General features: G+C 44.0%; 1 protein-coding gene across 1 annotated transcript in view; it reads left to right on the plus strand.

The window, feature by feature from the left end:
- Positions 1–27,286, plus strand: part of LOC126095117 (venom carboxylesterase-6-like) — a 116,192-nt gene that overhangs the window by 81,815 nt on the left and 7,091 nt on the right. The window contains exons 5-8 of the mRNA XM_049909825.1: positions 3,744–3,961; positions 8,071–8,236; positions 17,488–17,669; positions 24,845–24,968. Coding sequence (XP_049765782.1) covers positions 3,744–3,961; positions 8,071–8,236; positions 17,488–17,669; positions 24,845–24,968 — 690 coding nt within the window. The remainder of the gene's footprint in view (positions 1–3,743; positions 3,962–8,070; positions 8,237–17,487; positions 17,670–24,844; positions 24,969–27,286) is intronic.

The raw sequence follows: 27,286 nt of genomic DNA on the forward strand, positions 1-27,286 counted from the left end.
ACTGGCGGTTACCCGAATTTTTTTAGTGGCGGTGAACCTGTGTGCTTCCATTGAGCTGACTGGCGCTTTGTTTCTGGATTGAAAAATGGCATCCACGTCTCATCCATTGTCACAACCGACGAAAAGAAAGTCCTATTCATGTTGTCGTTGCACGTCAACATTGCTTGGCAACATGCCACACGGGCAGCCATGTGGTCGTCCGTCATCATTCGTGGCACCCACCTGGATGACACTTTTCGCATTTTCAGGTCGTCATGCAGGATTGTGTGCACAGATCCCACAGAAATGCCAACTCTGGAGGCGATCTGTTCAACAGTCATTCGGCGATCCCCCAAAACAATTCTCTCCACTTTCTCGATCATGTCGTCAGAGCGGCTTGTGCGAGCCCGAGTTTGTTTCGGTTTGTTGTCACACGATGTTCTGCCTTCATTAAACTGTCGCACCCACGAACACACTTTCGACACATCCATAACTCCATCACCACATGTCTCCTTCAACTGTCGATGAATTTCTATTGGTTTCACACCACGCAAATTCAGAAAACGAATGATTGCACGCTGTTCAAGTAAGGAACACGTCGCAATTTTAAGTATTTGAAACAGTTCTCATTCTCGCCGCTGGCTGTAAAATTCCATCTGCCGTACGGTGCTGCCATCTCTGGGACGTATTGACAATGAACGCAGCCTCATTTTAAAACAATGCGCATGCTTATATCTCTTTCCAGTCCGGAGAAAAAAAATCGGAGGCCTTAGAACTTGAATGCACCTCGTACAGGAAGCCTGGTAGGTACGGCGCACAGAACACCCGGTATTCAAGTTTCACACAACCCGTTTTGTTAGACCCCATTTATGTGCCCCGTGGTCAGGTTGATGCAGCGCTTGATTTAGAGCGCTGGCCTTTGGTGTTCTCTGACCACTAGACGTTCCTTTCCCGGCATGAGGTTTGGAGGAGTCGGGCATCAGGAAAACTCAACACTCAGTATCTGCAGGATAATGATTAATGCCAACGTATCACTGAGACGTGGACAAAGTAGAAAACGGCGTCTCTGATCCTACGCATCAGAGGTGGACTGGTGGTTGGAATGTCCCAAACCGATGCTCCGTCGCACATTCATCACTTACAGCAAGGAGGTGACCGCTTGGCACAGGCTCACTACAGACGTCAGCGCTCTCCGCGACCTTGATGCCAGCCACCTTCCCCTGAAGTGCAAACTGAGCGAAGAATGCTTAAGGCGAAGCTACTAGCGATTACGCGCCGGAAACTGTAGAACTCATGTGGTATGACGGGAGAATCCCTCCATACATCGTACTGTGCGGGATCGCAGTTATAGCAGACATTATGTTTCGACCGCCAATTTGTTATATTCTGAAGCCGCGTACTGGATTGACTCCAGAAATCTGAAAATAAACGCGTAGCTCTTGAAGAACGTCAGTCGTTACAACTGGAGTCATTGCGTACTAAGCTGTGTCGCGTACCGGCACAGTATCTCTACACCATTTTATTTTTCTTGTGGCTTAGATGTAACCTGAGTGGTTCAATCAGGACGCTAACAACAATATCGGTTTATTAAACCTGTTTGTCAATCTGTATAGCGGAGATGAGAGGGAGAAACTCTCCTTCGTTGAGATGGGTGATCGGTTACCACAAGTTGGTAATTTTCATGGAAATGGTAGGACTGAACTGCTGAAGTAGTAACTTGGCAACTTGGCAATATATCATCAGTCCGTTCTATATTTACAATATAGTGAAAATTGCCTTACTTCCATCAGTTAACTTCATCCTCTCAAGAAGTATACTATCTTATCAAAAGTTTTTGGACACCTACTAGTGGATATTAATAGGGGATGCTTCCAACCTTCGCCTCTATGAAGGCTTGAACTCTAATGAGGCTCTGAAAGTCTGTGGAAGAATGACTGCGCATTATTCCTAAGAAGACAGTGCTGTTGAAAACAGGAGTCTGGAGCAAACTCGACATTCTATTTCGTCCCAGTTGTGTTCTCTTGGGTTCAGGTCGGGACTCTGGGTAGGCCAGTCCATTTCAGGAATGTAATTGTCCACAAACCACTCTCACAGTTGGTGCTTTGCCATGCTGATAAAATTACTGTCTCAGAACTGTACCTCTACTACACACGATGCTGTACAATGTACTCATATGCTTTCACATTAAGCGTTCTCTTACGTGCAGTAGGGGGACCACACCCTAAGCATGGAAGACACTGACCTACCGTAATACCAACTCCTCCGAACCTCGCCGGCCCCTGTGGCAGAGCGGTTCGAGGCGCTTCAGTCCGGAACCGCGTCGCTGCTACGGTCGCAGGTTCGAATCCTGCCTCGGGCATGGATGTGTGTGATGTCCTTAGGTTAGTTAGGTTTATGTAGTTCTAAGTCTACGGGACTGATGACCTCAGATGTTAAGTCCCATAGTGCTTAGAGCTATTTAAACCATTTTTCTCCGAACTTCTTTGTTGGCACTACACATGATGTCGGGTAAGGTTCTCTAGGCATTCTCTAAACCTGAAGTCTTCCTCTGCGCTTGGTCATGGTTTACCGTGGCTGTTCGTCCGTGCTCCACTTCAAAGTCATATCACCAACAGTCGATTTGAGCAATTTTATAAGGGTTGAAAGGTCTTTGATGGATCTGTTACTCATGTGACAACAAGTGTCCAGTCCATGTACGATATCACCGAGTTCTTCTGATCGACCCGTTCTGCTGTTTGTGCTTTTCTGTTGACAACGCAAGCTTTTATACTGGCGGCTCCGCCTCTCTTGATGTCTACTGCGCAGTTCGGCATTACATGAGATGTCCAGATACGAAAAAAAAAGAAAGGCCCACCACGAAGGAAAGAAAGGAAAGACGCACCACGAAGGAATTCTCCGAATGAGACGGAAATCGGTAGATGTGATGTGCATGTACAGACAAACAAATGATTACAATTTCAGAAAAATGGATGAGTTATTGAAGAGAAATTGCTTTACATAATGACGCATTGGTCCACATGTGGCCCTTATGCAAGCAGTTATTCGGATTGGTATTGATTCATAGAGTTGTTGTATGTCCTTCTGAGGGATATTGTGCGAACTCGTGTCCAATTGGCACTTTAGATACGGTCTGACAACGAGGAGATGTGGTCTGGGGTGACATTTCGTTTTACAGGAGGACCCCTTCGGTTATCATCAGTAGCAACCTCACATCACAGCGATACATAGACGATATTCTATTCCTCGTTTTGTTGTTTCATGGCAAGCCATCCTGGTCTCACATTTCAGCAACACGATGCAGATCCGATTACGGCGAGAGTTTCTACTGGTTGTCTTAATACTTGAAAATCCCTGCCTTGACCAGCGACGTCACCGGACCTCTACCCAACTGTGACCATTTGGAGCGTTTTGGTCAGGGACCTCCAATCAGCTCGGGGTTTTGGCGATCTAGAGCGCTAACTGGAGAGAATTTGCCAGCCGGCCGGAGTGGCCGTGCGGTTCTAGGCGTTACAGTCTGGAGCCGAGCGACCGCTACGGCGACTGATGACCTCAGAAGTTAAGTCGCATAGTGCTCAGAGCCATTTGAACCATTTGTCTGTACATGTTCATCACATATACCGACTTCCATCCGATTTAGATAATTCCTTTGTGGTGCGTAATTTTTTCTTACTTAGAGAGTGAACTTTTGATCAGATAGTGTCGACTGGACTGAGAAACATGCAACAACTGACAACCTTAGATCCAGCTGTGATGTATGTCTCCAGGCTTGTTCAGCGGGGTGATCATCGAGAGCGGTCAGGCGTCCGCCAACTGGACGGTGGAGCCGGTACCCCGAGAGAAGGCGTACCGCCTGGCGGCCGCGCTCGGCTTCCAGACCGGCAACCTCTCAGTCGCGGAGGAGGACGAACGCCTCGCTGCCTTCCTGAGGGCCGCCAGCCACGAAGACCTCACCGTCGACGACACACGTGCAATGTCTGACTTTGTGAGTTCGTTTGAGTCATCTTCCGAACCGTCTGTCAATAAACTGCCCAGAAAAAGTTTTTCGCCGCGCGGAGTGGCCGGGTGGTTAGACGCGCCGTATCACGGATTGCGCGGCCTCTCCCGCCGGACGTTCGAGCATGGGTCTGTGTGTTGTTCTTTAGCATCAGTTAGCTTAAGTTCGTTTAAGTAATGTGTAAGTCTAGGGACCGATGACCTCAGCAGATTGATTCCTCTGGCATTCAGACAAATTTCGTTTGAAAAAGTTTATCGTCAACTGTACGTCTGCGAACATGCTTAGCTTTGCTCCAAGGCGAACAGAGAAAGGAAAAATTAGCCTTATGAAGCAAGAAATAGCAATTTTATCGTGAAATAAAAACAAAATAATACTCAAAATAAGTTGAGGCTACTGTGTGGCTTAGGAAAGGGTGGGACTGTAAAATTGGGTATGCGTTGTGTGGGCGTAAAGCTTTAATGTAAATCAATTTTGTTAAATAATTTAAACCAATATAATAACTATAGTGCCTATACGAGAAGGGACAAACCAAAACATAGCGCACAGCTTATCAAAAGACACTTGATGCTTAGTAGATTAAATAATGCTGTACAGAACTCCCGCCTCACAGAAATAATCAGCTTTAAAAAGGGGCACGGATAAATACACAGAGTTACGAAAGCGGTACCCGTATACACATCACCAAATACCAGTGAAGTGGCACGATGTATCATACAGAAGTAACATACCAACAAGCAAACACTTCGATACGTAATCTTACATTACAATTAACAACTGCTGACACCTTAAGCTAGCTCTAGACAGACAAAAATTCGGAATTTGTTGTGGGAAATTGTGGAATACTCCCGCTACAGATCCTATAAATTCATAAAGTTCCGATTGGGAGGTGGGGTGGTGTGGAAGGGGGTTAATACAGCCTTCAAAACGGTAATAAAGGTGCGTTCAAAGAAGATATTTGTCTTTGAGTTTCGTTTTGTGGAAAACCATTGGATCACAGATGTTCGTACAGGCTTGTAGAAAATCTACGGATATCAGGTAGCGAACAAAAGCACGACGAGTCGTTGGGCGATGCGACTGTCATCGTTGCAATAACCTGTCCGGTCTTCCATGTGTCGGGCGGTCGCATCACAGCTGCACAGCTGTAGCTCCTGCAGTGCTGGAATGTGCGACATGCTCATTCGAGATGATCGACGACTCGCAATAAAATACCTCGCTGCACAACTGGACGTCTCCGTTGATAGTGCTGACACACACACTGGATTCGTCGCTGCCTGACAGAAGACCATAAAGAGCAACGAAGGAACATGTCTGCGGAGTTGCTTGCTTATTAGGGGGGCGATTGTGTCACTTTTTTGTCTAACATCGTCACAGGCGATGAAAAATGGATTCATCACTTCAAACCAGAAAAATGAAGTGGCGCTACACCATCTCTCTCCGATGGAAAAGTTCAAAGCCTCATCCTCATCCGGTAAAGTCATGGCAATGGACTTCTGGGACGCTGAAGTGGTTATACTGTTTGATTTCCTCTCTCAAGGTCAACGAACAGCTCTGAGATGTATTGTGCTACCCTAAAGATACTGCAGAAATGACTTCAACCTGTTCGTCGCCACAAAAATATGAACGAAATTCTTCTCCACGGAAGGCCTTACACAAGTGTGCCACCCGAGAAGAGTTCACAAAACTTTATTTGGCAACATGAAGAATGTACTCCGTGGGAAGCAGTATGTAGATGATGGGGTGGTCATCGTTGCAGCAAGATGTTGGTTCTGACGTCAACCAGTCGATTGGTATCATGTGAGCATACAAGCCCTTAGAGTAAGGTGGCGTAAGGCCGTCTTATTGCACGGAGATTATGGTGAAAAACAGAGTTTTCTAGCCAATCGGGAAATAATATGGTATACTGGAATTCTGCATAAAACGAATCTGGTTTCAGAATAAAGAACTGTGTTGCCTTATTTATTGATCGCGCCTCATATGTACACACACTATATGCCTTGGGTTGTGAAGCCAAAAACCGTCTGCTGCTCCAGTTGGAACGATGCCCCATGTTGACAGTAAGGCACACAGCTGTCACATCTGCCCAGCTGCCTGATGATCCACCACGCTTCCAGCTCCGTCTCCATGCGACCGTTCTCGAGATCCAACGTGCTAACTGTTCTCACTCTCACCGCCGATTCCCACTCCTCTGCTCCATGGCGCTGCCTGTTCCTGATAACGGCCAAGCCAGTACCAGAATAAGCTCTGCTATTGTACCTTGCAGTGCCCGGGACGCACGAGAAACACACGCCCCGCAACGTACTTGTGTCGCCACACTAGTCGGCTTGTTCACCACACTTTGCGAACGCTCGTCTCTGTGCAGGGCTCACAGGAAATCAATATTTAACTGAAAAGTTAACCACTAAAGTGTTAATTTTGTCTTGTGCTGTCGAGAGCTTGCATGCATTTAAAGGTGCACTCAAGAATTATTAAATGCGTCTGAAATAGTTACTATCCAACCACCAAAGGCAGCTGCTGGCGATTCTAAGACCTGCAGTGTCGCGTGCTGTGAAGTATGCGCTTCAACCTCTCATTGTCGCGGACCTCATGCATTGTGATACACCTGCTGCCCACGGTGGACTGGTGCTGTTTACATGATGAAGTTCCCATTTCGATTTTGTGCGTCACAATCTGCTTCTCTCTGACGGGATGCCGCTTCTCACTTCACCGTAGCGCTGCACTCTGCGACTAGCGGGTACCCGCACCCTCTGGTGCATCAGGAATGCATACATAGCGCAGGCGAAAGTGCAAGGAGTGCCAAGAATTCCACTGTGCTGTGGAGTTGCTGATTCATGGCCCAGTTTTGAAGGATACATCTATGAAATCTAGATCTCCTGCTGGACGACGTTCAGTACCCTTTTGCTCCAACCTGTGAACTGTAATGTACTCAGGTACTCCTTGTCACGCTTTTCACAAGTGGCCGAGATGTTGCTGTCGAAGCCAAGGATGAGCAAAAACAACAGGTTACAACAGATACCTCTGGTTTACTTCTGAATAAACCATATATTTCAGTATTTGTTTGGTCTCGGCTATAACAAGTGTTTTTAACTAATAAACGGGTAAAAAACCGAAGTATGAACTAGCCATACAAGCAGTGCTAAAATTTTACGTTTTTAAATAAACATTTTTTAAGGAACGAATAATTCTTATATGTAAAATTTTGATTGCTTTATAATATTACGTTGTTGTAGAAAACGGGAAAAAGGATTGGTATTATTTTAGTAACAATGCTGACAGCAATGTGCAACAAACACATTGCGTAAGAATTGGTACGGCATTTCTGAGACTACAATGTATCTGTTACCAAGTGGCGTGACCTATTTGCGTGTACATGCAATGTGCGAAACTTGCCCCATCTGATGTGTATGGTAATTTATCATTGTGTTCCTCGAACATCAGTTGTATTACAAAATGGCACCATCCCTAATCTGGAAGTGTTTTTACGAAGTTTGATGTCAATGAACTACAATACTTCATTTGCTTTCCTTTGAATAAATCATCCGATTTTTTCTGAAATTATCATAATTTCTTTGTCTGTACATGTACATCGCACGTACTGATTCTCATCCCGTTCGGTTAATTTTTTGGTGGTGTGTGGATTTTTTATTAGAGTGTATTTTTGTATTATTAATATGAGTACTATCATTTTAATTGAACGGTCTGAAATTACATTATTCTTACAATTAAGTCAAAACCGTTCAAGTTATTCACAAGAAATCTTTTTTGTTAACATACCGGCAATGTCAGATTTTTGCCCAAAAAATAAAAATGTGAAATACTGAAAGAAAAGATAATGACTGAGAAAAATACAATTGGAAATTAACAGAAATGATTAGGAGGAAATGTCAAAATATTACCCCTTAAAGTGGAGAAACAAAATTAATCTTTAAAAAATCACAGTTTTATTCTGTCGAGCTCGTCAATGCTAAATCTCTGATTTTCTAGAATAATGTTATATTCCAGAAGGTCACAAGTGGAACCGTGTAGCCAGCAGTACAAAGTGCGTAGGCGCGTTAGATCGCGCCGGACCTAGTTCATGTACGGGCTGCGCCCTGTTACAGGAGCTGCGCCGCTTCAGCCCCGTGGCGTGGCAGCCGGTGGTGGAGCCGCCGTCAGAGGGCGCCGTGGTCGTCGAGCCGCCGGTCGACATCCTGCGGGAGGGCCGGTACAACCGCGTGCCCGTCATGACCGGAGTCACCTCTGCAGACGGCTCCGTTTTCGTCAACAGTAAGAAACCTCCTCCACCATCGACGTGAGGAACAATAACGAATAAAACCTTTTTCTTATTGGTCAAATGTTTAAGTACAACAAAAAGAAGCCTCCCTAGAAATTAAACAATGTATTTTTGTCCGAAGAGTAGAAATGAACAAGTAGGGTATCAAATTGATCACTGTGAAATCTTATTTTTGAAAAAAAAAATGTTCGAAAGTGTTCTGCACAATTAAGAAAACCTTAATGACCTGAAGGAACATTTTTCTCTGAATTTTTATAGGGATACGAAGTGTGGGAAACGGACAACTGGGGTATCAAAAAGACCAGCGTGAGGTCTAGCTTTGCAAAAACGGTTGAATTCCTTAAAAATAAATAGGGTAATTAAGAAAAATTTAATTAGTTGATTGAGAGAAAATTGGAATATATCACGAACAGCTGCTGAAATGTCAGAAAGTTTGTCTCTTCAAGGCCTGCCGGCCGGAGTGGTCGCAGGTTCGCATCCTGCCTCGAGCATGACTGTGTGTGATGTTCTTAGGTTAGTTAGGTTTAATTAGTTCTAAGTTCTAGGGGATTGATGACTTCAGATGTTAAGTCCCATAGTGCTGAGAGCCATTTGAACCATTTGATCCTTCAAGGCCAAGTAGCTATTATTTCACGTTGAAAAAGTAAAATAAATATCGAATTACAGCATAGATTAACTCTCTTAACAGTGATAGAATTTCGATAGATGTTTAAATATGTTTTATAATTTCTGACCAAAACTTAAAAACAGAAAAACTTTGAAGAATAAACGCTCAAATGTTTTGTGAAATGGTATTTCTAAATGTAGGAAAAAATAGATTAAGGAAACATTTGAAGCGCCTCATTCGCTAAACTACATTTCGAGCATCACTCAAAGATGCGACTAATGTTTGTGTAATTTATTTTATTTCTTGGTTTTGGACTTATCTTTTCCAAAATATTCGAGCTACTTTTTTTAAAAAATTTGTTTTATTTCATTTGCTACAAACGCCAGAAAAATATCACAAGTTCTCAACTCATGTCATAATCACAATAAATATATAACTTTTGTCATACAGAGACATAATTTCGACTACTTTATTATTTACGAAACAGTGTTTTACAAGATAGAGGCATTGGTTCCATTTTATGCAGTTAGTTTTAGTTCTGCTATTGGAGCGCTGCTATCGACAAGTTTGTGATGATGAAATGTATAAGTCATCTGACCAGTGATCCGTAACGGAAACCATTCAATACCTCAGCAGTTTTGTCCTTGTAACACCCACTGGTCCATTGCGCTTCGAATCAAGTTTCTTTTTGTCCACTTTTAACGAAAAGATTTCTTGATCTCACCTGTTGAACTGTTCAGATAGATTGCTGTTGAACTTTCTCCAACGCGTACTACGATGACCTCTTTTAATCTTGGGAAGTTCTATGCGGCAGTGTCAGCAAGTTAAAATGCATCTACATCTATACATACACTCCGTAAGCCACGACACCATGCATGAGGGAGGGTACCAAGTACTGATACCACGCATTCCATTTCCCGTATCATCTCAAATGTAGTTTTTCAACCACGTTTCACTGGTTTCAATATAGTAAATAGTGTAATATTAACCCTAAATATTTTGTTTTCAAAATGAAAAGATCGCATGGCATTTGTTGGCCGGGAAATCCCCTTCAGGGTTCGGCCGCTGTATTGCAAGTCTTTTTAGATGACACCACTTTGGCGACTAGCGTGTAAATGATGATGAAGGACACACAACACCCAGCCTCCTGCTGAGAATCGAACCCGGTCCCCCCCCCCCTCTTTCTTCAATTTTTTAAACTTTTATTAATTTTTTTTATTTTATTCCGCTCTTGGACAGGAAAGAGAAACTAAAAAAATTCTGCTTGCCACCGCCACTTGTGTTCTAACAAAAAAAAAGCACCTCTTCAGGCGTTGGCGCCTATCTACGCCTATCCCAAAACAACTGACCTATTACAAGAAGGGTGTATGAAAGAAAGAAAGCAGGGGGAAAGAAGATAGCGAGTAGCAATAAAAATGAAAGTAGTTGCGAACGGGATTTTTAGTTTATTTTATTGCATTTTTTTAGTTTTTTTGCGTTTCTTGTATGTATATTTTTATTTTCTGTTATTTATTTATTTTTTTGTTTTATGTTTTTTATTTTTTAAATATTTTGTATTGTAGTAGTATATACACCAGAATTCCAGGAGTCGCTAGCGCCTTCCGATTGGCAGAACATCCAAACGTGTCTTCTCGAAATTTTAGGGGAGATTCCGTTTGTACTGCGTTCACAACATCACGTCGGCAAAAAAGCATCTAATGGCTTTGCTTGTATCTGCGGTTGCGAAAAAGTGCACAGTGTTGATCGTTAAGGTACGTCCAATAACCTAGTTCTGTTTTCTCATCGGGGCCAAAAAGGTAGCGGACCGTATGACCGCGTATCCAATTGATGGCGTTGGTTTTTGTTGTGTGGCAACGAATCACATCCGGGGACACAGGTGCCACATGGGGGATGTGTGAGGCGTGGTAAACATTCACGTGTTGCGCACGCTGTATAATGTCGAGGGTTGCAAGCCGATGGCCCACAAGGCCAGCCCTGATCGTTTGGAGGAGACGTCGACTGGTGGTTGTCGCTGAGCGACGGCGGTCATTCATAAAATCAATGCCCAAACAGCAGAAGCTGGTGGCCACTCTTAGGGGAGCAACATATCTCTGAGGTAGACCCTCACCAATGAGCAGAACCTTCGATTTGGAAATGTTAACAGAACTCCCCTTTTTCTCCCCATATGCCGCCACCCAAGTCAGAGCCACGTGAATATCGTCTTCATTCTAGAGGTAGAAGACTAGATCGTCAGCATAGGCTGTACAACAAAAGTGGTGCCCATGCAATGTCAGGCCCACCAGGCGTTAGTGAAGCCCCTGAAGAAGGCGCTCTAATGTCAAAGCGTACAGTATCGTGGAAAGTGGGCAGCCCAGTCGGACACAGCGCTCGATCGCTAGAGGCGCGGTGAGGCGACCATTACAGACTATTCTCGAAGTCACGCCACATTACCACGGTTACTATATGAGCCGGAAAACTCATGCGTTGGAGGACCGATTTCAGAAAGGTATGGTCGACACGGTCGAATGCTTGACTGAAGTCAAGCGTTTTTATTGCGCCACATAAACGTTGCTACCGCGCGAGCGCGATCATGTCCCTGTAACGGCAAAGGGCCGTATTGATGTTGTTGTCACCACCCAGCAAAGTCTGATCAAGGGAGTGACGTATCTTGCTGCCTTCTTGAGTCGTGAGGCCAACAAACGGGTAAAAAATTTTCACGTCACTCTTGAGTAGAGCCGATAATCACAGATCCGTGATCGGCCATATGGCTTGGGGACCAGGATGATGATCCCATCAAGGAATGTGGCTGGGATCGTCGTTGTGGGTGACATCAGTTCACGACAGATGGACGTCCAAGCAGGTACCAATAAATAGCTAAAACACTTATAAAAGTCGAGGTGAAGGCAGTCAGGTCCAGGGGACTTGTTGGTATCTCCCACCTTGATTGCATCTAGAACTTCATCGGAGGTCACTTCTTCCTGAAGTTCTTGAGCCAGATTCTATGGCATGGTGTTCATAGTCAGTGCTGCTACCTCCTCAATGAAGGTCGGGTGATGTGGGACGGCAGCGTCATTCGGCGGAAATGAGAATAGAAGGCATGACCAATGGTGCATTGCATAGTGTATCGTGTTCATTCCGAATCGGTGACGTCGTGGATGAGAACTTGATGACGACATCGGCGGTCAGTGTGGAGGTGGTACATCGATGGCGTTTCGTGAGGCATATGGTCATGGGTGCAGGAGCTAATAAGGGTCCCATCCAAGCGTCGTCGCATGAGTGAAGCGAAATGCGCTTTAGCACGATGCACTATCGTCTGACAGACAGGAAACAATGCCATCGAAGTGCAGTCACGAAGCACCACATAATAAAAGTCTATGGCGCTCGCTTACCAGGCTTTGAAGTCTTTGGCATATCCCATCAGTGTCCTGCGTAGAGCTGGTTTCGCTCAGCATATCCAGCTGGGTAAGGTGGATATGTATGTGGGGCGACGTCGACGACAGAGGGCCCACGCATCCTCAACGATCCGTCGACAATCAGGGACAGTCAGGTGGGAAACGTTTAATTTCCACAAGCCGCAGCTGTGCCAGACCTGTTGCTGGGCGAGGACGACATCGCAGATGTAAGCGTTGTGGTCAGAGAAAGCTAGAGGCAGCAAGGGAACGTGTGAGGTATATACGATCGAGGCGATTGGTTGAATGCACCGTGTAGTATGTGTAGCCTGCACGGCTGCCATGCACCTTTGTCCATGTGTCAACAAGTTGAAGTGGTGGCACTGTGGAACTTAATTTCTGAGGTCATCAGCCTCCTAGAACTTAGAACTACTTAAACCTAACTAACCTAAGGACATCACACACATCCATGCCCGAGGCAGGATTCGAACCTGCGACCGTAGTATACACATACCGTAGTGGTCTCGCGGTTCCAGACTGTAGCGCCTAGAACGGCTCGGCCACCCTGGACGGCACTAGTTGAAGTCTGTCGATGATGACGGAGAGGGCCGCACACGGGGAATGATGTGGAAGTTGGTCATCAGGCCCTTGAGTGGAGCTTAAATTGCCACCGAGGATCATTTCATCCAGGAGACTCTCAAAAAGCGGCGTTACCTCGTCAGCAAAGAAGGTGTGTCGATCACGACGTCGACTGGAGCCCGACGGCCCATATACATTTAGGATGAGGACGCCGAACAGCATGGGAGCCATACCTCTAGCACTAGGAAGGTACACTACATCTTCAGCAGGGAGTCCAGAACGGAGGAGAATCGCGACTCCACTACCGTTGACGGAAGCATGGGAGATGTGTGCTACGTAGCCAGTGGGGGCATGGAAATCAGCGATGATCGCTTCTTGGAGTAGGAAATGTCGACATCAGTAGCATAAATGATCTCTCGGAACATTGCCAGTTTATGGGGAGCCCGAATGGTGGCCAGATTCCTCTTCGCGATGCGGTAGTGTTGTGGGCGTGCTCCCACCATTGGCACAGATGTTCCGGTAGAAATGTCTGGCTGGCGTGTAACGTCCGATGCAGTCACTGTAGCTGCAATCACCGGGTGGAAGGAGGGTCAGGCACCTCCATGGGACACTGGATGACGGGAGGGCCACCATCGCGATCTGCTCCATTGTCGACATCATCAGCCCAGGAGACTAGAATAGGTGGCAAGCGACTGTCGCACTCCTCGAGGACGAATTGTGGTGACGCTGCTGTAGTGGGGTCCAGGGAGGCTCTCTCCATGGAATCCCTCGTAATCGTGTGAGATCGTTCCTCAAATGGGGTATCGTGAGCGGCCACTCCTGTCGTCGGGGCGCTCGAAGGTAGATCACTGTATTGTATCAGCTTCACTGCCTGTGATGACACATGGAGAAGTGTGTAGTTAGATGGCGTTTGACTTCTCTTCTTCCTCTTTCTGGGCGACCGATGCTTTCGGAGGTGCTGTTCTGTATGAGAATGTGGACGTTCAGTGCCCGAGGTCGCGCCTGTCTGAAGAAAAGCTGAGGTAGGTACCGCACTTGCATCGATGTCCATCGTGCTCTGGAGAGTTGGTGGTGTCGTAGCCGTCAGAGGAGATTGTGCCAGTGAGGCCGTGGCAGCAGCGTCACTTCCAGTGGGGAGTGCAGGGCGGAGAACAGGCACTACCTGAAGTGACGCATCGGGGCTGCGTACGGCTGTGGCATAGCTGTCTGGTAAAGAAGTGACCGTCGCTTTGGGAGGTGAGTCACTGGTCGGAACATGGGGAAAACGTCGGTGGAGACAGTCTGACCGAACATGGCCCTCTTGTCCGCAACCGGCACACGTCCGCGGTTGGCCAACATATATAACGATGGCTCGCACGCCACTTATTAGCGGATAGGATGGTAAATGTTTGGAGAGTTCTAATTTGATTTGGCGAACACCATTCAACACGTGGTATGTCGTAAATATCTGCCATTTTTCCGCGATGTGCCCCACAACATTGGCCTAGGGTCGAAAAGCTTCGACGACCACGTCTTGTGGCACTTCGAAAGGGAGCACGAAGACCCGAATTGTTCGAAGACCGAAATGGACCTGATCTACAGTTACCTCTCCAATATGCCCGTCAGAATGCTTGAACTTGAGTCCGTGTGCGTGTTATCGAACTACCTCAGCACATGCTGTCTCCGTCGTCACCTTAATATAGACGATACTGCCAGTGATAGAGAAGTGAATACCTATCAGTTCCTGGGGGTCCATACGTAGGTCTTCGTGAATAAATTGTTCAATTTCATAAGCGCGTGGTCGCATATGTTCGGCTTGGAATGTTACTTTTAGTTTTGCTCGGCGATAACAGTGCGCCACGAGGTGCAGTAGTAACGGACACTCCACAACAGGAAATACCGCGACGCGGAAGTGAACAACTGCGGTGCGCTGTCCGGCGTGGGGAGTCGATCCTCACGTGACAACTGCCGAAAGCCGACTCTTGCGCGGTAATCGGTAACGCTACCGCTGCGCTACGGAGGCGAACATTTTATGTTCATCTCCTGAAGGATGGATCTACCTATCGGAAATAAGGTAGAACATGTGTTTAGCAGTCGCTATTGAGTTAGAAGCAGCGTTTCTTAGTCTTAGTGGTGCTGTAAGAAAAATATATCCAAAAGCGTTTTCTTACAAGAACAATCATGCTGCTATGTCACGAAGAAAGAACTAGTTTGCATTCATTCAGGTTACCAAGTTATCTGAATGTCAGATGAACCAGAAGTGGTACCTGCAATGCTGCTGGCACATGGGTTGTATTTAGAGCAGGATCATTAAAATTTTTACTAAAGATATCCGGTATATTTTCATGGAAAACACATTTTTCGCTATACGTAGCAACTTTGGATGTTTTGCGAATTGAGATAATTATTGTTTGATTCAGTTCTCCAAAACGTAATACTTGCCTCAATAGCATGCTTGAAAACAATTGCGGTTTTATATTCATGTTACACTTGCTGTTTAACGTAGGACATTTCAAGTTATTGCTAATATTGGTCGATGGATAAGAAAAGTTTTGTGAGGCTGGAGTGAGAAATGGATAGCATCAGTAGATAAATGATAGTTGTGGTACAAACTCTATGACCGCCTTTTGTATCTCGCATGTTAAACTTCTCAGATTTCTCGGAGAAAATTCTAACTGCAGTATCAGATGACCTTAAAACTCGAAATTACAACTTGTATCCCACCAGAAATGGCCCTAGATGTAGTTAAAATGCGAATTACATACTGGATATTTGGTATTGCCACGTTCCATATAATATGTGTATACATTTGTCAACAATGCTGCTAGGCATATAACTATTGCGCTTTACCTATTGTAGAAATCTGAAAGTACGCACGGCAGTTAGTTATGAGTGCATTGAGAAGTCCGTAATACGTGGAACATTCCGAAATTAAATTTCGTCATCGAAAGTCTCCTCGGACTTGATTCAATATTTCGGCGAATCAACTGTCCCCCGTCTTGAGGAGAACGCTGCTGCGCTGCCAACCTAATTTCAATTGCCTCTTTATAAATACTGTTCCAAAAACCGGAAGTGTTGGGTACTATCAAAGTCTCGTAAAATTTAAAAAAAAATGGCTCTGAGCACTATGGGACTTAGCATCTGAGGTCATCAGTCCCCTAGAACTTAGAACTACTTAAACCCAACTAACCTAAGGACATCACACACATCTATGCCCGAGGCAGGATTCGAACCTGCGACCATAGCGGTCGTATGATTCCAGATTGTAGCGCCTAGAACCGCTTGGCCACTCCGGCCGGCGTAAACTTTCATCCCGTGTCCATTATTAGGTCAATGTTTTATGGAGTTTTGTAGCTTCGTATGACGGCGATGTTCCACATACCTGTCCTGAACTGTGTTTTATGTATGCCGGGCCTGGGGTATGGAGTTTGGACCATCCCCAGTGGTGAATGGAGAGGAGCATAAAACAGTGGCCTTTATTCCTTATGCTGGAGGCATGTAATTTAAGACTGGAAGAATTTTAAGCAGGTTTAATATTAAGAGTGTGTTCCCTCCAACTTCGGAGATTAGGGCACTACTCAGCTTGGGGGCTAGAAAATCTGGCATATATAAAATTCCCTGTCAATGTGAGAAGGCTGACATCAGCGATTAGATTAGCACAGATTCTCTTGCGCTAAGTCATAAATGCACTGAGTAAATGAATGTGACAAGTACAGATTCTACCACTAGATCATTAATTAGTTTGTATTCTAAAAGGATAGAAGTTGAAGCAGTGAGTTAAAATTTGTGTGCTGGCTGGAAGTTGAACCGGGGTTTCTTGATTACTAGGCAGATGTGATACTACACTACCATAGAATTATGGCTACGAGAGATGTACGGACTACCCTAGTCCAGTGGCCTCCTTAACATAAAATTTAATTCATTACTTCTGCTTCTATCCTTATCGACGATAAAGTTAAGACTCAAATGTCTTCAAGAAAATGTAATCCCATTATGTTAGGAGATCACTTATGCCTGACATACAGGCAACATTTCCCCATTACGTACAAAGCTTGGGTAGTGTTCCAGTATCGAAGAGCCATAGCAATACTGACGATTTGAGAAGAGGAAAATGGAGTGAAGGTATGAATTGAAGTTTAAGAGAAAGTTGAGACTCTTATCTCTCCAGGAAACGTAATTACATCACATCAGTAGTTTGTATTGCTGGTTAGTTTCGTTACTCAGCCGGCAGCGGTGGTCTCACGGTTCTAGGCGCTCAGTCCGGAACTGCGCGACTGCTACGGTCGCAGGTTCGAATCCTGCCTCGGGCATGGATGTGTGTGATGTCCTTAGGTTAGTTAGGTTTAAGTAGTTCTAAGTTCTAGGGGACTGATGACCACAGATGTTAAGTCCCATAGCGGTCAGAGGCATTTTCGTTACTCATGTTTCGTTACTCAAGGTACGTTAGGAAGCTGTTTATTTTCCAACTGGATTAGTATATAGGGAAGCCGTTTCCTCTAAACGACATCATATACTATTGTACAATATACAATTTGTGCGGATGTTTTTGAAGATTTATGATACAGTACCGAAAGAGATAACAGAACTGTTGGAATGTCATCTGCTTTGAAAAATAACTGGTATTTGTGTGAACGTTGAAAATGAGATAACAACATTTTCTTCAATTTCATGAGAGAATCTGAAGATTGAGCAGATGTATTGTGATTTACAGTGTCTGGAGTGATGGAGAGTGCGTCTGTGGCGGCAGATCTCAACGAAAACTTCACGTCCCTGGTGGGGTCTCTGCTGCCGAGGCCGACGAGGGAAGAGCAGGAGGTGGCGGCGCAGCGGCTGGAGGACTTCTACTTTGGGGACCAGGGACTCTCGCAGCAACAGCCGCAGGCCATCTACGATGTCAGTATCAATTTCTCGTCGCTTCTTATACACAGAACAGTAACATAATCTGCTCCAATAATTGAAAACTTCAATAACGAAATGTGACTTAAACTTTCTTGACACACCAATGGACGTTCCTAAAGGAAAAGGTTTTAACATGCCATCGACGACGTCGTCATTAGAGATAGAGCTTAACCTCCGATCTGGAAGGATAGAGAATGAAGTCAGCCTTTCTCTTTCAAAGAACAAGTGCCGTAATTTCCGTAAATCTGTTAGGAAAATCACGGGCAACCTGCATCTGGATGTGTGGACGCGGATTTGAGCCGCCGTCCGATCAAATACAAGTCTTACCACTATGCCACCTCCATCAGTACAACTTCACGTGTCACAAGAGCTAGAGTAACTCTTGCTAGTACTCTTTTCCTCCTTCTTCCTCTTGTCCTTCTTCTAGTTTAGCCATTTGTATCTGCTAGTGATTGGAGGCTTCTTCCATATTGCTTCGCAGCCGTGTCATCAGTTATTACCGTGTTTCAGCTTGAGCCATCTCTCCTAGGACTTCTTTTCCATCCCAAAGGTCTCCAACTAACCATCCTACACTCCTGGAAATTGAAATAAGAACACCGTGAATTCATTGTCCCAGGAAGGGGAAACTTTATTGACACATTCCTGGGGTCAGATACATCACATGATCACACTGACAGAACCACAGGCACATAGACACAGGCAACAGAGCATGCACAATGTCGGCACTAGTACAGTGTATATCCACCTTTCGCAGCAATGCAGGCTGCTATTCTCCCATGGAGACGATCGTAGAGATGCTGGATGTAGTCCTGTGGAACGGCTTGCCATGCCATTTCCACCTGGCGCCTCAGTTGGACCAGCGTTTGTGCTGGACGTGCAGACCTCGTGAGACGACGCTTCATCCAGTCCCAAACATGCTCAATGGGGGACAGATCCGGAGATCTTGCTGGCCAGGGTAGTTGACTTACACCTTCTAGAGCACGTTGGGTGGCACGGGATACATGCGGACGTGCATTGTCCTGTTGGAACAGCAAGTTCCCTTGCCGGTCTAGGAATGGTAGAATGATGGGTTCGATGACGGTTTGGATGTACCGTGCACTATTCAGTGTCCCCTCGACGATCACCAGTGGTGTACGGCCAGTGTAGGAGATCGCTCCCCACACCATGATGCCGGGTGTTGGCCCTGTGTGCCTCGGTCGTATGCAGTCCTGATTGTGGCGCTCACCTGCACGGCGCCAAACACGCATACGACCATCATTGGCACCAAGGCAGAAGCGACTCTCATCGCTGAAGACGACACGTCTCCATTCGTCCCTCCATTCACGCCTGTCGCGACACCACTGGAGGCGGGCTGCACGATGTTGGGGCGTGAGCGGAAGACGGCCTAACGGTGTGCGGGACCGTAGCCCAGCTTCATGGAGACGGTTGCGAATGGTCCTCGCCGATACCCCAGGAGCAACAGTGTCCCTAATTTGCTGGGAAGTGGCGGTGCGGTCCCCTACGGCACTGCGTAGGATCCTACGGTCTTGGCGTGCATCCGTGCGTCGCTGCGGTCCGGTCCCAGGTCGACGGGCACGTGCACCTTCCGCCGACCACTGGCGACAACATCGATGTACTGTGGAGACCTCACGCCCCACGTGTTGAGCAATTCGGCGGTACGTCCACCCGGCCTCCCGCATGCCCACTATACGCCCTCGCTCAAAGTCCGTCAACTGCACATACGGTTCACGTCCACGCTGTCGCGGCATGCTACCAGTGTTAAAGACTGCGATGGAGCTCCGTATGCCACGGCAAACTGGCTGACACTGACGGCGGCGGTGCACAAAAGCTGCGCAGCTAGCGCCATTCGACGGCCAACACCGCGGTTCCTGGTTTGTCCGCTGTGCCGTGCGTGTGATCATTGCTTGTACAGCCCTCTCGCAGTGTCCGGAGCAAGTATGGTGGGTCTGACACACCGGTCTCAATGTGTTCTTTTTTCCATTTCCAGGAGTGTATTTGCTCCATCTGCTGGGCTCTTGCCTATTGTGTAACCAGCCCAACGCCATTGCAACCTGGTATCTATCTTGAGTACGTATGTTACATCAACATCTACATTCATACTTCGTAAACCATTGTAAAGCACGTGGCAGAGGGTGTGTCCCATTGTACCAATTGTTATGGCCTTTTCCCGTTCCATTCACGTATGGAGCGCGGAAATAGTGTTTAAATGCCTCTGTGCGTGCTGTAATTAATCTAATCTTGTCTTCACGATCCCTATGGGAGCGCGTAGGGGTTGTAGTTTATTGCCTGCCGGAGTGGCCGAGCTGTTCTAGGTGCTACAGTCTGGAACTGCGCGACCGCTACGGTCGTAGATTCGAATCCTGCCTCGGGCATGGATGTGTGTGATGTCCTTAGGTTAGTTAGGTTTAAGTAGTTCTAAGTTCTAGGGGACTGATGACCTCAGAAGTTAAGTCCCATAGTGCTCAGAGCCATTTGAATCATTTTTGTAGTTTATTCCTAGAGTCATAATTTGACACCGATTTATAAGTGGGGATAATTTAAGCCTATCTCCAAGTACCTGCCAATTCAGATATTTCAACACCTCTGTGACACTCTCCCGCTGGTCAGACAAACGTGTAACCATTGACGGTGCCCTTCTCTGCATATGTTCAATAACCCTTGTTTGAACTTTTCGGTACAGGTCCCACACATACTCTAGGATAGGTAGCACGAGTGGTTTGTAAATAATCTCTTCTGAAGAGTGATTGAATTCTCTCAGTATTCTAACAATAAAACGAAGACTACCACCTACTTTGCCCAAAACTGAACCTATGAGATCATTCCTTTTCAGGTCCTATAATGCTTACACTCCAGTACTTGTATGAGTTAACAGATTCCAGTTGTGACTCACTGACCAAAAAATCCTCAACCCGATCACAAATTTCGCTTGATACCCCATGCGATCGTACTTTTGGTTATAGTATAGCATAGGTGTGGGAATGAGTTTTTTTTAATCGGACACTACTGCATCTGCCGGACTGCCTACATTTATGGCTTTCGGTAAGTCATGCGAGAAAAGCGAGGGTTGGGGGTTGGGTTTGACATGATCGATGTTTTCGAAATCCACGCTGGTTAGCATGCATGACTCTGTCTCTTCGAGAAAGGTCATTATGTTTGAGCTCTATATTCTAACATTTAAAACAAATGGATTGCAAGGATATTGGACGGTAGCTCTGTGGGCGACTCCACCTACCGTTCTTGTAGACGGATGTGACTTGTGCTATCTTCCATCTAGTGGGTATTGTTTTTCATTCGAGGAGGTCTACGATAAATTATACATTAACGTAGGGGCTAACTCAGGTTCAAATTGAGTGTAGAAACCGACAGTGATAAGGGTAATGTAAAGCCAGACTATGGGCACGAACCCCTGAGACATTATAAAGAACGAGCTTATCAAAAGAAAAACGCAGCTAACAGACGTCTTCGAGAGAGTTACAAGGCTGGAATGGATACTATTACTGCTCGTATTAGCAAGCATAACAAGCTACGAGAACTTTTGGCTGTTGATTTCACAGTTCATTGCCAGATAGTTCTTTCTTTCCATTTAATTTCCCAGTTCCTTACGAGTAAGACTTTAATATCTTCGCTCATGTTATTGAGGAAATATCGTCTAGTTCTTTCGAATGGTATTCATCTTCGACGATATTCTACATATCCTTGGTGGATTTTCTTATCTTCCGCAGCTCGAAGTGCATGTCCAGACGAACAAATTCTTCTACCTATAATTTTTCTTTTAGCATTTGACACATCTACTTCGGAAACAAGCGCAACGATTCCCGGCGGGTTCAGGGATTTTCACCTGCCTCGAGATGACTGGGTGTTCGTGTCGTCCTCATCATTTCATCATCATTCATGAAAGTGGTGAGATTGGACTGAGCAAAGGTTGATAACCGCGCAGTTGAGCGCCCCACAAACCAAACATCATCATCATCAAGCACAATTGCTGCGTACCAGGAGACGGCCTGAGGATGGTAATGTGTGCCGAACCCGATAGTCAGTAGGCAAAATATATAAACTACGACTGTACACACAAACTTACACTTTTTCAATTCTATAATGGTTACTGTTCCACCAACAATACGTCACGAATATGTTTAATTTTAGAAATGGGGTCTCATGATTCATATAAATCATAGACTTCCCTAATACTTAATTTTCTCTGTTCCGCTGTTCTTTTACACTGAGTTCCTTCAAACGTCTCGCTCAAGACATTTCTTTCAAAGTTATTGAGTTTCACCTCTCCTGACATTGTTAATGTCCAAGACTCAAAAGCTTATGTTAGAACAGACTTATCTTTCAATCTTTGGGATAAGTACTGAGCATGGTGGATCTGTCGTAAGAAATTGGACTTGGATTCTCTAGGACGGTGGTTCAGACTTTCGTGTGGTTGAAACGTACCTTTCTTGTTTACTGAAATATTTCAAGAAAAGTTTCTGAGTAAGCGACCTTACGAAACATTAGGAAGAATGTATAACTTCGCGTAGTTCAATAATCGCGTCAGTAAGTCACTTCTCAATGACGATTGCGTAAATTTCTCTTTTTAGAGGCGCCGGTAGGTGCAAAACCTTTGCTCAATCTGAAGTTTAGGTGTTTTGTTACCTCAGACCGGTCATCGTCAATATAATTTAAAGTGGAGCTGTATCAAGCCAGTGAGTGTCTTTCCTGACATCATTTTTCGACGATGCGTGACCGATCAATAGAGAATAATTCTTACACAGTAAATCACGTACGTTAATGGAAATGATAGGCGAATTAATGTCCGCCCTCCGTTTAACGAAGAGTTAATGATAGAACACGAATAGTGTTCTGTCGCTTCGTCATCGAACAATTTGTCTCCACCTCCTCTTATTTGACGTCTGAAAATTATTATAATACAGTAAAAATTGCTTTCATGAAAAGGAGATAAGGAAGGTGATTACTCTTTTAAATAATTAAAACGGATAGGTAAAATAAAGGAAGTGATTATTTTACAGCAAACAAAGAAAACAAAACTTACGTCCGAGCTACGCGGGCTCACACAGGCGAAAGGCATAAACGTAATAAGATAAGTGAACGCATACGAATGGCATATTAAATGAAATTCTTTACAGAATACACGTCAGAATCCATTGTCATTTATTTACTGGCATCGTAGATTTTAAATGTCACTTAAAAAAAGAAAATAGTGGTACATGGTCATTCAGATACGTATTTTCCTGTGATATGGGCCAATTTCATGATCTATCCTTCGATATTCTCAGCTTGTGCTTAATCTCTCAGGACCTCTTCCTCGAAGGGACGTATAAGTTTCGTATTGCCAAATAGCAACTATTAACTTTTTTGGAATGTGCTATTTATTTCTTCTTTGGCATTGTTATTTGTAATTAAAATTTCCAAGGTAAGTGAAGTGATTTCCTGTACTAGTATGCAAATATGTGCTGCATTAGTTTACGTAAAAATGTCGAAGTTTTTAGTTTTATCAATCTTAATTTGCTATACTGTTCGAAGTAAGCTACTGTATGATATTGTGGTATGTGAATAAATTTGTCACTCATTTTGTGCTATGTTTGCTATGTCATCAGCATACAGCGCTACCTAGAATCTGAGTTCTAGTTGCGTAAAAAGGGGTGACATATTTATTTTCCTGTATATCTGCACTATTACAAGATTTGTGAAGCAAAGGTTACGCAACATATTTCTTTTTGGATTCAAAAGTAGGGACATAGCTAATGCAATACCAGACAAATGAGGCACACTGGGCATCAAAACGGTAATGCTATGGAAATTTCGTTCAGTAATAGAACAATTACTAGTGACTCAAACAAACGAACAGTAAAATGTTCAATAAGTTTCTAAAGTTACCTGATGAAGGGTGTTATGAATAGTATAACTTTCGTTTCGGTAGCAAAACCTTGCTTAGCTACAAAGCGATCTATATGCAGAATGTAAGACATATGCATAAGAAACAGTCTTTATTGACTATAAATACGTGAATTTAAAAGAGTGCTAAAATACGTTTAAAATGTATTGTTCGAATAGATTATTTTATTTATCAAATAGTCAGTCAACGTACCAAAACAAAGATTTATAAGAACTACGTTCATAATTCATTTCAGTTACATCTGGGAGGACACAGCAGGCTTAATAAATTTGTATCTTAAAATTGTGCTAGTATCGAATGTGGTGCCGGAGACTACGTAACTAGCAGTGCTTAAGAAAATACAGTTTTAGGTTATAGCCTGGTGGAACGGTGTCTCCAATCACAAAGAATCTATTCCAACATACACGAGAATGAGTAAACCTGTTTTATAATTTGGAGAGAACTATCCGTTTCAGAACAGACAGTTGCGATACAAAATGTGTTATAGAACGTACATTTTTAGGCGTACCGCTTTAAAAGGTGCGTCTGAAAAGTTTGGAGAACCTCTCATAAAATAAAGGAAACAATAGTTACAAACGAAATACATTTATTGGTCCTCAAACGAATCATCATTAGCTACAACACACTTCTAACATCGGTTGTAAAACTGTTGCAAACTGTCAGCAGACTCTTCTTGTGTAATCCCTTTCAGGGATAATTTAAGGCGGAGAAACAAAACATAGTCTGTTTGTGCTAAATGTGAGGAAATAGGAGAGTTTTGAAGAACAGTCAGCTTGCGCTGAGCCAAAATGTTGAGCGCGTAAACATTGTGGAACCCAGCAACGTGTGACCACGGTGCTTCGAGCGATTGCACAAGTCTGCTGACGGTGACCAACAGACTTACAACCGATGTCAGAACTGTATTGTAGCTAATGCTGATTACTCTGAAGGACAATACAGGTACCTTGTTTGTAACGCTTCCCTGCTTTGTTCTGACACGTCAGCAAACTTTTCAGACTCACTTCATATGAGCAAGTAAATACTAGCACTGTAGGTGTATTCTGTGATGTTTGATGAGGAAAGGTCTGGTCAGGGGATCTTTTTGGCCGAATTCTTTCTAATAATTTATCCCCTTAACTAATTATTCGTGCACAGTGTAACTAAATTTCCTCACAGTTATCTTAATAATTCTACTTTCAACATAAATTGCCATGCATATGATGGCAGTAGAATCGAAAAATAAAATTTTGTATTACACTAATTATAACTATACATTATTTCTAATTTTCAGATGCTTTCCGATCTGTATTTCATCCAAGACACCCAGGCATTTGCTAGGACAGTGGCAAACACAAGTACTCTGCCTATTTACTTCTATTATTTCGACTACGACGGCTACGGCGCCACAGAATACGGTAAGAATTCTTCTCGAAAAGATTTACAAACTTAAATCGAATGAAAGCAATTTTGTTGTTCCAGTACGAAAATGATGTAATATCCAAGACTCAAGAACCTCCCTCAGAGCTCCAAGAAGCAAAGTTACGTGTTCAGGTCCCGGAATGCCACACATTGTAACCTGTTACGGACTTTATAAACAGCGCACACTCCCCTGCAGAGTGAAGTATCCATTCTGGAAAAGGTCGCCTAGCCCTAGGCTATATCATTCAGCAGAGATATTCTGTCTTCGAGGATTGCTAATCTACAAAAGTATGGAGACCACATTCTCTGAAGTTTGGAAAGTAGAAACAGGTAATGGAAGAATTAAGGCTATGAGCCCGTATCGTGGGTTGAGCCTGGATTGCTTACGGAAAGCAGTGTTTCGATCCGATGCCTATTCCGACAAACAACTTTAGTCACGAGGTTTCAAAAATTCACATACTCTGCTGCAGGGTAAAAGGTTCACTGTAGAAACGAACTCCTAGACTGCGGATAATCCCAAGTTTTGGATACAGTTTTAATCTGTCTGGAAATCATTTAAAATTCTGATCTTAACGCAGTCTATGGTTTACGAGCTCAAGCATGTCAATCTGAAATTTGACCGCACATTGGCAATTCTGTCTTTACATGGTATGATAATCTCTTAGTTCTTGAATTTAACACCTGCTTCTAAGTACTCTGAATCTATCGTTTACATCATATTGTCATATTATACATTCTCTGTTACTCATAATGTATTTGAATCAGAATTATGAAAGACATATTTGTTGGTGTCATATTTTACTTGCTGCTAGTGAAACCGGCTATGCTTTGCAATTACTAAATGTGTCTGGGGATTGGATATAGGTCTTAATCTCTTCATGCTCCCTCTGTCCATTTCCTCCTCATCGCTTTCTCTGTCCATAACCTCCTCCTCCCTCCGCCCCCTCCACCTCCTCTCTCTCTCTGTCCATAACGTCCTCCCACTATACTCTCCAGTTTCTCCTCCTTTCTCTCTGACCATCTTCTCCTTCGCCTCTTTATGTCCACCCTCAGTCTATCTCCTCTCTCCCCCCCCCACCCCACCTCTATCTCTCTGACCATAAGCTTTGTTTATAGTTATTGCGAACGCAAACTTGATTGGGAGTTAAATTTACTTAAAATGAGTGGGAAAATGGTTGGTGTCACAAGTGTGTGAGACATGAGAGAGACCTGTCCAGCTGCTGTACCTATGAGGATAGTGGTTTCAGTGAGAGTATTTTGCAATTCTTATCTACAAATGGGTGGGACTATAACGTTTCAGATGCTCCAGGTTCGTAGTAATACTCTAATCACAATCCAGTAAGTCATAGAAACTACTTTCCTATTTTCCATTAAAACTAACTGTGGGGAAGAAAACAAAGCAAAGACAACGTTGTGTAGGCAATTTTTTTTTTTACAATTATGTACGAAAAGAAAGAATAAATTTCAGAGAAACCATTTGTCTAATGGTTTATAAGCCCTGTTATCGTAGTTAAAACTGACCGAAAATGTTAGGATCTGTATATTTTCGCAGCACAGCATTTTCACTCTCGCAGTTATTTTAACAGAAAACCTGCAAATTGTGGTTTAGAAAAATTTACAGCCTATGTCAGTATGAATATTTATTAGAGAATCGTGTAGAAATTGGAAGTAAATTGGCCAAGCACTTCGAGAATTTTGCTAAAAACTTTTCTATCTTCTATTGCAGATTTATTTATATACCGTATATATTACAAATATGTAGCCTATGTCCGTCTAAACGTTTATTAGAGCATTGTTTTAAAATCTGAAGTAAATTGGATGAGAGATTTTTGGTGCAACTTTAAGCAACGACTTATACATAGTGGTATTCTTATTATACAGTATAACAAAAACATCTGTCAGAACTTTTATCTGACTATCACGTAAAAATTAGAAGTAAATGGGTCAAGAACTTTTCGAGATTTTTCCTAGCAACGTTTCCGCTTTAGTGTGTACACAGTTACATATCACGTTCATTAAAAAATATTTAACTTATGTCCGTCCGAAAGTTTATTAGAGTACGTTTAAGAATTTTTCGATATTTTTGTTAACAAAGTTAAACAACAACTGGTTATTATATAGTAGTATGGATGATATGGTCCTCAAAAAATACATGTCGAGGCAGCTAAGACTGACCAGCACAGATGTATCCAGAACTTGCACACTTCGCTGAGTTAAAGAAGATCGTGTTGTGAATTATCAGACGTGCAATAGTAATCACCAAAAACATGCAGTCAGGTCCGATGACCTTGGAGGCCAGTAATGTTAAACTGAA

Source organism: Schistocerca cancellata, chromosome 8, assembly GCF_023864275.1.
Source record: "Schistocerca cancellata isolate TAMUIC-IGC-003103 chromosome 8, iqSchCanc2.1, whole genome shotgun sequence".
Lineage (NCBI taxonomy): Eukaryota > Metazoa > Arthropoda > Insecta > Orthoptera > Acrididae > Schistocerca > Schistocerca cancellata.